Here is a 14,146-nt window from a genome sequence, read left to right as displayed (position 1 = left end):
AGTCACTGTGTTCTTTCCTTGGCTCTGCTTACTTTATTCTGCATCTGTTCATGGACATCTTTCCAGGATTATTTGTATTCATCATGTTTGTCACATTTATAGTCTGTGATATTCCTATGCCAGTATTTGTTGGGTCATTTCCCAGTCAACTTCCTTTTCCTTTTCCTAGTTGTCTTCATCTAAGTGTGATGGGTCCACCCTGTCTCAACAGTATTTTCAATCACACTATTTCTATTTTGTTCATATCAACTAGGTTGCTCTAATTCTTAGGAAATCACAACTTTTTTCAAATATTCAAATAAGATATAACCAGTACAATTATCAATCTTCACTATTGTCAATGAAAAATCTAGAAAACTTTATAGGACTACATAGCTGAAAGGAGGAAAAACTCTGTCAAGAAATATCCAGTATTTTAGTGCAGTCTGAGTAGGCCAAGATTTTTTATAGTGTGGAATATTTCATGGGCCTTTCAAGGTTGGAGGAAATTTGTTTTTAAACACTGAATATTTTAAAGGCACCCTATAGTGCAGACTTTTTTAAACACATGTTTTGCAGCCCCTCTAGACCTGAACTTTTTTCCATAACATTTGCTGTCCAAAAGCTACTTTAGGATTGTGGAAATTGAACACTAGATAGTTCAGAACTGCTGTAAGACTGGAAAAATAGCCTACCTTTTAAGGGCAAATAAATAAATCTAAACTATTTTTGACATTTTGTGGTTATTTTAACATGGAGCAAACATTTATATTTTCAGTTGCTTTTAAAACACCAAACAAACTGTGAGCATTGATAGAAAAAAATTTCAAATTAATTTTTTTATATTTTCTGATCATTTTTGAATGCATAAAATTCTGCTTTTATATTTCTATAACATCTGGATAATGTCTTAAAAGTCAGTTTCTCTCTGTCCTTGGTAGAATTTGTCCTAAAATGTCATCAGATATATAACTGGCCCGGTTATTCTTTCCAGACTTTAATATGTATTAGATAACACCAATCAATCAATAAGCACTTATTAAGTACCTACTGAGTACCATGCACTGGGTGAAGTGCTGGGAATATAAATACAAAAAGTAAAACAATTCTTATATCATTTAACTCTGGGCAAGTCATTTAACTCTGCTGACCTCAGTTTCTTCATCTTACCTAACTGCTCAAATAAGTTTCCCACAAAGGTCTCCCCAATATGATGTGAGCCCTCCTTTTGCCCTCTTGACATTGCAGATGTGGTCAGTAGGCTGTCCACTGATCACCTTTGCTCTTTTCTAGTGACCAGTTCATCTTTTGTGTCACTTCTATATTTCATGGATCCATGATACCATTTTTCCTAGTCATTTTTTGTTGGTAACATCTTGCAGCCTACTTTTATCCATGATAGGCTCCTTTATCTCCCTTTAGGGGTCTGTTCATTCTTATTCAGTTTATACATCAGATGTTTGTATGTTCTCATTACACTTTCTCCTTGCACAAAGCCCTGACTCTGTGCACACTTTTTAACTGGGACTTGATGGAAGCCAGAAAGCAGACATAAGGAAGGAGAGTCTTCCAGACCCAAGGGATATCCAGTGAAAATGCCAGAAGTCAGGAGATGGAGTGTTTTGTTTGAGGAATTGCAAGGAGGCTGCTGCTGTGAGATTATGGGGAACAGGGAGCTGGGGATGGGGATGGGGTAGGAGGGAAGGGTGTGAGTTATAAAAAGCCAGGGAAAAGGGTGTGTATGGGGAGTTAGGAAGGGCTTTGAAATTATAGAGCTTAGAAACTAGTTAGAAAGAATTTACTTTCTAGGTGGTGGGCAAGAGTGATCTTGTCTCTTCCCCCATTCTAGTCCCTCATCTCCTGTGCACCGGTTGTCCCCACAGTAGCTTTGAGCTGCTTTTCTGGGATCTAGTTCTCTGCTTGGAACAATATTCTGCACTCCCACACCCGAGGGTGTTCTTTGTTCTGTTTGCCCTAGGATGGAGAGACATGGAGATGTAGGGGGTAATAGTCATGCCGGCCTAGGTCCAAACAAAATAAAGTGAATGTTCACTGGTTAGATCTGGGGTCTGAGAGGCAAGTGGAATTCTAGAAAGGAGGTGGAAGCCAGGTAGAGAGAACTGGAAAGGATCTTAAAGACCTTTCATTTTAAGGATGAGGAGCAGCAGACTCAAACCAGATAAGTCCCATAATTAGTGGCTGAGCCAAGACCAGAATCCCCCTCTCCCAACACTCATTTCATTGTCCTTTCTGCTACACGTAAAGGGCCTGCCATGAGTGTCTTGTGATCGGTTTGAAAAGACAAGTACAAATGAAGCAATTAGTGAACATGACAGTGTGATCATTATAATTACTCAGTACAGTACAGTTCCTGTTCGTGAAAGACCCTTGGGAAATGGCAATTTGATTCTTTTCACCAGCTAATTAGGTGAAAAAAGAGACCTGTGAAAAGTGAAGTTTAGGTGAATAAATTTCTAAATCTTAAAGCTTTTCTTAGGTTTGCACTGAAAGTGGTATTGAGTCCCCCAGGAATGTTTCTATAATTTACTGATTATCTTTTGTTGAGTCAGCAAGCCCAGAGCCCCCAGATACTTATTGGCTGCTTAATCTCTTGGGAAAGCAAGTATTTAGATAAGTCTCAAGTGGGAACTTAAGGATAAGTAGGGCTTTTAGAGGTCTGCCCTAGACATTCTAAGGGGAAAAAGTGAGGGTGTTTATAAGCAGCCTGTTCAGAAAATGACAGGAAATGCTCCTTCCAATTAAATAGAAACCCAGCACTTTCAAGAGGAAAAAAGATCATTACGTCTTAGACATCCTGGAGTCTAATACTCCTCATTATTTGCTTTTTGGATTTGGTGTGGTTTAGACTTTGTTTGTTTTGTTTTGTTGTTGTTGTTTTGGTTTGGTTTTTTGCAACTTGGTATTTATATAAACATTAATGTTGAAGGAAAAGTCAAGTAATGCTTAACACTTTCTATGATTCTAAAATCTGTTGTGTATTAGGAATAGCTATTAACTTCATGACTTTGAGCAAGTGAAAAAGCCCTTTGAATATCCGTTTTCTCATCTGCATAATGGGGATGATTCAGACCCACATCTTTTGGACTTCAGGTCCTTTCCACTGCACTTTACCTTCTCCCCAATCATGGAAACTGACAGATATGTTCCATACACTGTTTTAAAAATATATGTATGAGGAAATAAGTAGCACATCACAGTAATATCAGTTTCCATTAAGCTTTTGTGGGCAGTTTCATATCTTCCCAATTTAACTTTTTTCTAGCTAATGTTGCCAATGAGATATTAAGAGCATTAAGTTCATAATATTATTATTTATTATTAACCTTTAATTCAGATTATCATTTTGAAAATGCACAGAAGGTTCCCACCCCTACTTCATATCAAAATCTTAATTCTTCAGCATCTCATCTCCTCTGGGCCTTTCTAAACAAAAATGACATATTCCACTCTTGTTACTTTATTCCTCTTCTCTAGTATGTCAGAAAATCAATAGTTCTTTAACAGCACAGAAAAGGAGGTAAATTTAGAACCATTTTTTGACATGCTACATTCTGTGCTTATCCATACGAGGCCGTAGTTCAAAAAGACAATCCCACTCAGGGGCTTGGGTGATGTTCCATCCTTCAGAAATGTTGCTTCTGAATAGTAAGAAAGGTAGAGATTGCCCTTCCTACATTGTACCTTTACTTCTGTGCTCTAACCCCTAACCTGTGAAATTCTGATTAAGTGCTCTTTCCACCGCACTTTACCTTCTCCTCAATCATGGAAACTGACAGATACATTCCATATATTGTTTAAAAGAATTATCAGGAAATAAATAGCACATCACAGTAATATCAGTCCCTATTAAACTTTTATAGACAGTTTCATATCCTCACAATTTAACTACTTGCTAACTAAAATGTTACCAGTGAGTTTTTTGAGGATAGAGGCAATATTTGGATTTTTTCCTTTGTGCCTTGTACATAGTAGATATTCAATAAAAATATGTTGATCAAATTATGCAATATGATTAGAATTCTGAAACTATACTGCTAGATTATGCTATTATTGGTTCAGTGCCATTTTGTTATTATAGAAGCTACCTACAATGCTATTGCTCATAACAAATTTAATACTTCATTGATTTTTTTCTCTACTGAATAATTCAATTACATATCATTTTATCTTCTTAAAAAACCCACTTCTCTATGCTCCAGCTCTGGGAATTTTCCCTGGCTGACCCTGGCATCTGGAATTCTCACCTTCTACAAGCAGCCTTTCCCAACTGCCATTAATGCTAGTGCTCACCTCTGTTGATTATAACCAATTTATCCTGTTTATGCATAAGTGTGAGTTCCTTGAGAACAAGGACTATCTTTTGCCTTTCTTTATATCCCCAGCACTTAGCACAATGCCAGGTTCGGTCATTTCAGTCATGCTCAAGTCTTCATGACTGCATTTAAGATTTTCTTGGTACCGATACTGGAGTGATTTGCCTTTTCCTTATTGGGCTCATTTAACAGAAGAACTTGCCTAGTGTGACGCAGTTAATAAATGTCTGAAGCAGTATTTTAACTTAGGAAAATGAGTCTTCCTGACTCCAAACCTGATGCTTTGTGGAGTATGGTGCTACCTAGCCTAGAATGGGAGTGGACTTTTATTAATTCAGTGGCATTTATCACCCTGAGGCTCAATTTCTTTAATTGTAAAAGGAGGATAATTATACTTTTATTATCTATCTTTCAGGGTTGTTGTGAGAAAAAATGCTTTGTGAACCTAAAGTGTGATGAATGAGATAAATGCTAATGACTAATTAGCATGATTAGATTATAGGGAAATTAAATGAATTTTTTTTTCTTTCAAGTACATATAAAGAATAACAAAGCAAGGAGTAAAAGATTGACACTCTGAATGCCACATTGGCACTCACCAAATGTTAAAAAGCCTAGATCTCTAGCATATTGGAAGGATGTGGTCAGAACTTTCCTACAACAAAAAATTTTTGTATGGCTTATAGGGTGTACCTGTGGCAAAATCTATTCAAGAATGGAATCGGATGTTGTTACTGGAACTTGGTTAACAAAATAGAGAAAATGCTTTAAAATTGGTGTATTAATTTTTGCATGTTTCCTGAAACAGTTGAGTGGGTTGTAAAGCTTCCATAAGAGAGTCTGCTTTCACAATTAACTTGTTTGACAAATCCTTTCTTCACAAATAATCATATGACCACAAATTCTAAAATAGAAATAAATGAAGTAACTTTTTAAAAATAAGTTTTTTTTTAATTTTCAAAATACATGCAAAGATAGTTTTCAACATTCACCCTTGCAAAACCTTGTGTTCCAAATTTTTTACCCTTTACCCCAATCCTCTCCCCCAGATGGCAAGAAATCCAATATGGTTTAAACATGCAATTCTTCTACATATATTTCCACAATTATTATGTGCAGAAGAAAAATATAGTGCCAACATAAACCATAAGACATAAAGATTTCTTATTGGGATATAGCATTGTTCCTTTCCATTAGGTTCTTAATTACATCTTGTAGAAGTTCTAGTTCTATGAACTAGATTTTCTAGTTCTTAGAATTTCTTAATAGACATATTCTTGAATGATAGAGGACGAAGAGAAAACCAAGCACACATAAACAGAGATGCAAGGGATCTCAAGATATCATTTAGTCAAGTCCATTACCTTTAGAATCTAAAGTTTAGACAAAGATAGACTAGTATCTCTTTTTTTCCCCTAAGCAACTGAGACCCAGAGAGGCTCTGTGACATGCACATATAACTAGCCAGAGACAGAGTGAGCACTAGAAACAGTTCTCTTTCTGTATTACCTCAGGTCCCTTCCCTTATAATCCAGAGTTAACTGGATTTCAGTTTTGAAGTACAAACTATTGTTTCATGTTTCCAGGTTATTTAGGGAATTTGCATTTTTCATGTGGGGGAAAATGCAATGAATTATTTCTGCAATGAAGATTAAGCACTTGAAACTGAAGATTGGTCTTAATACCAGAAAACTACATGCATGTACACACATGTGTATATATAAGAAAAATATGACGAAGCCATGAAAAAATAGGACTTTTTTTCATTCTTCTAAATCAGGGATTGGCAAACTTCAGCCCACAGATCAAATCTCAGACCATAGTTTTAGGTTTGGAAAGTATTTTACATTATTTCAGAGAGCAATAAATGGAAGGAGATAAATAAAATGTTAAAAACAGAAGTGCTCTGAGAGATGAGATCAAAAGAGACCAGAATTTAATAGAAGGTAGTATACAAAAACAGGTGGCAAATAAAGGCTGTAGTTTGCTGTCTCCTGTTCTGAACTGTTATGTTAATAAGCTCCTAGAGAAAAGAGAGATTTCAATTGCTAAGACTTAATCCTTAAATATCTCTGGACTTTTAGCCATAATACCTAATATTCCAGGAAATACATTTACCTCAGTTATTACTTTTGAAAGACTAACAGAATAGCTAAGAATGAACCAGAAAACAGCCTAGATTTATTTCATCCACATCCCCAGAATGTTGGCCAATGATAAAGCACCCAGGAAGATCAGTCAGTGATATACATATCAGAACATTGATCCAGATAAAGAGCAATGAGCAAAAGCTGATGGCTATCCAGCATAGAATTCTCTGCTATATTCACATAACACAAATGTAGAGCTCTGTCAAAAAAAAAAAAAAAAAGACCATGGATGGCAAATGAGCCTGAGACAGTGAGGGGCTTTAGACAAATCATGTCTCAAGGATGAGAAACACTAGATGAACCATCTGACTTATCGAATGAATCTCACAGGGGCACAGCCAATGCAATAAAGAAGCTGAGAAGTTGGTAGGATCAGACAGTGGTCTGGTTGTTTGGACTTGAGGAAAAGTGGCAAATACAAGTTTGAGTTCTGGAGTTAATCAATCCAAAAGAATTTGTTAAGTACCTACTTCTTACTTGCCTGTGTCTCCTTGAGCAAGTTACTTTACTTGGGTCTGATTGTCTTCATCTGTAAAAGGAGTCGGACTAAGTGATCGCTAAATCTGATTTTATACTCTTATATGCTGGGCACTGTGCTCAGCCCTGGGTATTTGATGGATCTGTGCTCCCATTGTGTCCGTGACAATGACTGAATGATTTGGCACATTGTGATTGTTAAACATTAAAGGGATATTTTTGATTTGTTTTTGTTTTTAAGGTATTCCTCAGCCTAATATTACTTGGTTAAAAAGAGGAGGATCCCTGAGTGACAATGCTTTCTTGCTTTTCAATGGGTCCCTAATGCTGAAGAATGTTTCACTTGAAAATGAAGGCACATACGTATGCACAGCTACCAATGGCCTTGGAAAAGCAATGGCAGCGTCTGTTCTTCACCTGTCAAGTAAGTGGATAATTTTCTTTGTTTTTCATGCTTAGATGACATTTTTAGGATTTTTTTTCCATGAGGGAAAGTTGTATTCCAGAAGTTAGGGAGTAAGAATTGAAAGACATTTTATTATTGTAGTCCTTGACAAATAACCTGTCTGGTGTTTACGCAATAACTGAGTAGCATTTCCTATTATTATATTAGCAGCTCTCTTACAATGTATTGCTTTTAACATCTAGCTCCAGTAAACATCCTGCTTACTGAATCAAGCCTAAAATGGTTTTTCCTCGTTTTCTAAGCTTTTTGTGACCTGCATCCATCTTGTCTCTCTTGCTTTATTTGCCACTATTCTCCAAAACCGATGCTCTATTCTACATAGGTTTTTCACTCTAATGCACATACCACATGCTAATACATAGTTTTCCTTCCCCAGGCTGTTTCTTCTGCTTCTCTTGTCTGTCTTGAAGTTCTAACTTGATTTCTATCTCTTCTATTAAACTCTGGTCTCTTAATCTCTAATCTCTCAGGGTACTTCTATTTTAAAATTTTATTTATCTCTTTCCATTTATTGCTCTCTGAAATAATGTAAAATACCTTAACTATAAAAATGTTAGCTATAATAATAATTGTTATTATTATTATTATTATTATTATGTGTTAGCATCAGCATCCCAATTTGATGGTCACCTTTTTGAAATCAGGGACCTGTTCTCAGTCAGTAGTGAGGAAATATTTATTAATTAATCAATCAACAAATCTTTACTAAATACTTACACTGTACTAAGTGCAGAGGATATAAGGGGTGGGAAGATAACTGCCTGACCTTTAGAAGAATACATTCTAATGGGGAAAAACAAGTAAATAATTACATATGTGTGAGGGGAGAGAGAGAGACACTCAGATACAAACACAGACAGGGACAAAAAGACAAAGGGAAGGAGAGAGAGAAAGAGAGACTGAGAGAAGATTGGAAGTGATCAGAAAAGAGAAGGCATTAATATCTGAGATGATTGAAAATGGCTTCTTAATCAAGGAAGACATTGAGCTAAGTATTAAAGGAAGCCAGGGAATCCTAGAAGTTGAAAAGGAGAGGGCAGCGCAATCCAGGGATGGAGAATAGCTAGCAGGAAAAATTCCATTAATATCTCTAGAACACCTAGCATAAACTAAATCCCAAACAAATACTTATTAAGTCTTCAAACCTCCTTTATGTTCATATCAGAACTATCAGCTGTATTTTACACAGGAAAAAATAGAGATGAAAGAAAACACCAGGATGGGTTACTTTTTGAATGAGTAACTTAAAGTGGCATTAAATCTCAAGGCAAATTAGTCGAATGGATTGTGGTAGGAATTACCAGGTCAAATTACTTTCATTCTTGACAACAGGCTAAGCTCGAGATACAGAGGAAATGACAGGTAAATTGTGACAAGGAGAAGAAAGAAGAAATGTTCAGAACATAAAACATTGGCTAGGGGAAGGGGGAAGGGTAAATAAGTCTGAGGATCTCTGTAAAGTACAAAAGGGAGGGGTGTTTTATAGAGGTAGGGGACAAAGTATCAGCTAACTAGGTATTTGAGGCAGGAAAAGGAAGGAGACAGATCATTAAGGGAAAATGTGGTCAAAAGGAAATATAAGAAGGGGCTCCAACAATCCTTAGCCAGTTTCACAAATTGGCCAAGGACCTGTACTGTCCATAGCTTTGTTCTTTTATCTCTGTATTTCTTACAGACCCATCTTCATAAAAGGGTTTTTTTTTTTCCTCTTAAAATATCCTTGTTTTCTCTCTTTATATATGTAATTTATAATCTCAGGCTAGTGATATATATTATATATATGTAATATATATGAAATGATACTCAGATTGATTCCCCTAGAAAAAAAGTGTTTTTTTGGGGGGATGAGATTCTCCATTCCCATATTCTCCAACCCCATTCTATACATAACTATTAATAACAGCTGGAATTGACATTTAAATAATGATTTAAAGTGCACTTTACAAATATTAAAACTTTCAAACCTCAAAACAAAACTTTAAGATAAGCAATATAGATATTATTCTCCACATTTTATAGATAAGGAAACTGATATTCCAAGAGGTTGTGTCTTGCCTAGGGTCCACAGTCAATGAGTGTCTTGAGGCAAAATTTGAACTCAGATCTTCCTGATTCCAAATTGAGCCCTCTACACATGATGTAATACTGACTCTTAGATATGTCACATTATTAAATAAAGTATCATAATCCATTGCAGGGATCTTTATATTCAGCCATGGGTAGAGTTATGTGGTATACATGCATCTACAGTTATTTTCCAATATGAATCACTCTATTCCATTTGCTTTGATAAACATTTTAACTACTTGAGGACAGGGATTATTACATTTTTATTTCTGTATTTTTAGCAGTTCCTTGCATACAATAGACACGTAGTAAAAGCCTTGTTGGATTTAATTGACATGAAATGCCCAATCTGTATTAAGATATTATACTAGCAATATGTGAGTGGGGGGGGACTTGAACTGTACTGGGAAAAATACTTGGATAATATGCAATACTCTGTTGTCAGAGTCAGCATCTAACCCACCTTGTGTGTACTCTGTCATATCCTGTGTGTATGGCACCATGGGTAATTTTTCTGTAAATGTTCATAATAATGAGTAAAGGCTGTTATCCACAAATAGGTAGAAATAAGAATTTCATGCTAGAATAATACTTTAGCAACATTTCTAGTAAAAAGTATATTTTATTTTTCAGAACCAAGATATCCAGACATAAGAGTTAATTTGCCCCAAGGGAATAAGAAACATGTTCTAATAGCATCCAACATCAGTACAAATATCAATTTGACAACTGGACAGATGCTTCATATAGGTGAGTTATTTGTTTTTCCTTAATTCTTTCAGCAAGGTATTTTCAACTAAAATTACATTAGGCTAAAAGACTTTTATAAATATTTAGTATTGAATAATGAATTTCACAGAAACTGTGAAATAGTGAATATAGAATTAGTCTTAGAGCCAAGAAAACTCAAGTTCAAGTGGCACTTGTAATATATTCTGTCAGTAGGGCTCTAGCCCAGTCACTTTAACTTCTCAGAGTTTTAGGCAAGCCACTAAAACTGCAAGCTGCAGAAGTACTAACCTGAATAGATTGAGTTCCTAACTCAAATCATAGGTGGAATATCAGTCCCTATCCCAAAACAATAATTGACATGTATTAGGGCTTTATTAGGGCTTTATAATTACAAACAGTTTTCATGTCCATTTTTTCATTTGATCTTCTTAACCATCTGTGAAGATATAGGGGCAAGAATAAATATTCTATACTATTACAGAAATGAGAAAACTAAAGCTTAGGGAATAAATAGCTAATAAATGGTGGGACTAGGATTCACATGCAGGTCTTCTGATCCTTAAGCCTGATTTTCCAGGAACAAGTTTTGAACCTGATAAGCAATATCTTTAAAGCGAAATGCAACAAACAATTGGTTTTCCCAACAAATGAGAGTATTCACAATAAAGGATAAGATTTTTACCCACTGATGAACTTACTGTATTTTAACATGGCATGTTCTTATAAATTTAAGGTGAATTGCTAATGAATATTATCTTTAACAATATGTATTATCTGCATATTTCTACATCTTCTTTGTAAGAAAGATAAATGATGGTGTACTTGGTAATCATATGAGGGCATATTAATGACACTAGCACAGGGCCAAGCATAGGCACTCATTTCCAACTGAGTGTGGAAAAGGATGCTTTTTATATCAGTAATATTGGTAAAGCAAACCAGAAAGTGGGTAGAGCTAGGGGCTATGCAGAGGATTGGGGGGTGACTAAGAAGAGAGCCATAGGATGCCTTTCTCCTAAACAGAATAGTGGTCTGGTCTTAAGAAGATGAGATCTTTTCCCCAGCTTGATTTAAGTTGAGAAAATTAGTAATTAAGCACTCTCATTTCTTGTTCCTTATTTCACATTATGTAGATTTTACTTTTCTACCTTGCAAAGAAAACACAGAACAATGATTAATCAGCAAAGTGCTGGGCAGTACAATGAGAATGACAGCATCAAGGGTTTCAAGCGAGGTTACATAGGATGCCACAAAGTCTTTTAGGTGCCAGATTCAGTGGGATTTTGTGAATTCATGCATATCCATTGAAAGCAAAAGGAGTAAAACAGTATCTCTAGTGACCATTTTATGAATGATAGCAACTGTCAAATATCTCTGTTGTCTGATAAAATTAATTTTGTGTGAGGAAAAATGCATCTCATCAGTCTATGAACACTAAAAGAAAGGAAGGGAGCATCTGGAATAGCAACCACAGTCATAAATATCTTGCAGTGTTGTTGGTTTTGAGCATGTCCTAGACAGTCACATCAAAGAAGAACCATTTGTTGAGAACATCAGTGTCTTGAGGGAAAGTCCCTTGGCTAGACTTCAGCCCTGAAGGTAACTTTTGTCTCTCAGTAGTTCACTGGACAATACAAATGTTGGTTATGCAATGGCTCAAAGCCACTTTTTTGCTTAGAGAAACATCAGCATTGAGGATTTATTAAGAAATACATGCCCTGTTCTTTCTCTTACTTCTTTTACTTACTGTTTTTCCCCAAATACTTTCAACTACTTAAAGAATGATGACCCAAGTATCTTTATATTACCTTCTGAACATAAATGGGAGATCTGGGTTCAAGTTTCTGTTCTACTATTACAAGCTGGGTGACTTAGGATGGATTCTTTTTATTCTCTGAATATTACTTCATTATGTGAAAAATCAAGATAACAGATATTTACAAAATGTTTGCTGAATTGAATTCCAGAAAACCAAATCTATTAGCTTATTTCATCCTCACTATGATGTCAGGTGAATACGGCAACTATTTCTGTTTTTCAGGTATGGAAATAGGAGCTCAGAGAAATTGTGATTTGTTCAAAGTTTCAAAGCTAAGAAATGGTGGAAATGCAGCTTCATTCATTCATTCATTAAGCATTTCACCCAGTATGTGTTAGGTACCAGCACACAGAGATAATAAAGAAGCAATCTCTGTCCTCAAGGAATTTACATTCTAATGGAGAAAATAACAGATAAACCTCTGCAATTGATTGGTTAATACAGAGTTAATACAAAATAATCTCATTGGTGGGGGAAGCAGTACCAACTACATCAATTAGGAAAGCCCTTCCTAGGAGGTAGCTCTTAATTGAAAGATCTGTGAGAACTCCAAGCTTTTTTCCACTGCAATCCCTGGCCTCCCTTGAAGAATTGTTCTGAGGATTAAATGAGATTTTGTGTTTGTAAAATTTTTAACTATAGGTATAACACATACAGTTGCTATTATTAATGCTACTATTTGTTATTGGGAAGAGGAAAGAGAGAAAAACCCATCTCAATTCATTTAGATTGTTAGTATCTTAAGTAAGAGGTTTGAGAGATAAAATCTGTTGGCTACCCTGAAGATTCTAGTTTATTTGTATATTTGTTTGTTTTGTCAGATAAATAAGGATTTATACCAGGTAAATAAAGGAGGAGGGCTATCTATTCTTTAGACAGCCTCAGCATTCCAGATATATATATATATATATATTATATATATATATATGTCTCTTATGAAATGTAAACACATTTTTGGTACCATGGAATTTTTAAGTGATAAGAATATCATTTTATTCCATGATTATTTTACTCAAAGGGTTAAAATAGCCTATTGCTAGTGCCATTGTGCTTTCTAATGATTCCTATCAATCATATACTGGTAAAGCAGTTCAGAACACAGCAGTTTTCAGAGTCCTGCTTCCAAGAGCTTAAATTCTGAAGCTGTCCTTGGTAGTTCATTAAGTCCCTTAGGAGCTATTTATCAAAAAGAGAAGAAAATACATAATTGTGTTCCACCTTACCCTCCCTCTGGCCATATCTACACTGGATCCTCTTATGTACAACCCCAGTAAATTAGGTATTTCTGAAAGAGGCCCCTCTTTATCATCCCTATTGCCTTCTCCAGAGGTAAGAGAAGGGTGACTTGGAAAGCCTTTACAATCATAGGGATCCATGCAAATATCTGTTTCCATAATGGAGTAAGAGTGAGATAAATTAGAAGAAGGTATAAGAATGGGAATTTAATACAAGCTGGCACATAGCTCCAGGGTCTCCTCTTTCTACCCATTCCTCCTGTGGAGAAAAGCAAAAAGCATGCAGTAGTGTATTGAATAAAAATTTAGCACCTAGGCCCTCTGCAAGCTCTCCTCCCCACCTCCTGTTCTTGCTAAGTTCCTAATTCTTTGGAGCCTTGGACCCCAGCTTCAGCTACTCTGGGGATGATGCTTAAATTCTTGCTGTCAGCAGCCCTCCCTGCTGGGTGTCCCTGCTGCCGCCACCACCACATGAACATCCTCCATCTCTTTATTAATAATCACTGAGCTCTGAACTCAATCCAGTCTCAAGACACTCTGTCAAGTGGAGTGGGCAACACTTAGCCCCTCTCCTCACCCACACCTCCCAAACAACTCCCATTCATTGGAACTTTTCAACTAGGTATTGATCTGATTAAAGCAGCCTTGACACTAAAGGGAGAATGATACATAGATCTAACACTCCAGACTTGTTGATCCCAATTAACCTTCAGTTGGTAGAAGGTGTTGGGGAGATGATTTTGATCAGGGGCCTATCTCCTTAACACCACACCCCCTTCTCTCCTTCCCTCCAAAAACCACAAGGCCCAAACCTAGTCCACCTGGGAGTCAAATCCTGGAATCTTTCTTGCAGGTTCTCACTCCTCCCACCCCTAATCACAAAGACA

The 14,146-nt window shown here is 36.1% G+C and overlaps 1 protein-coding gene across 4 annotated transcripts in view; it reads left to right on the top strand.

Annotated features, from left to right (window-relative positions):
* Window positions 1–14,146, top strand: part of ADAMTSL3 (ADAMTS like 3) — a 542,401-nt gene that overhangs the window by 504,462 nt on the left and 23,793 nt on the right. For all 4 annotated transcript variants that reach the window (XM_031955661.1, XM_023496559.2, XM_023496553.2 and 1 more), the window contains 2 exons: window positions 7,182–7,364; window positions 10,107–10,223. In XM_031955661.1, the coding sequence (XP_031811521.1) occupies window positions 7,182–7,364; window positions 10,107–10,223 (300 nt within the window). The remainder of the gene's footprint in view (window positions 1–7,181; window positions 7,365–10,106; window positions 10,224–14,146) is intronic.

This window comes from Sarcophilus harrisii, chromosome 2, assembly GCF_902635505.1.
Source record: "Sarcophilus harrisii chromosome 2, mSarHar1.11, whole genome shotgun sequence".
In the NCBI taxonomy this organism is placed as follows: domain Eukaryota; kingdom Metazoa; phylum Chordata; class Mammalia; order Dasyuromorphia; family Dasyuridae; genus Sarcophilus; species Sarcophilus harrisii.
Note: the sequence above shows the minus strand (reverse complement) of the source record. Positions and strands in the feature narration are given on the sequence as shown.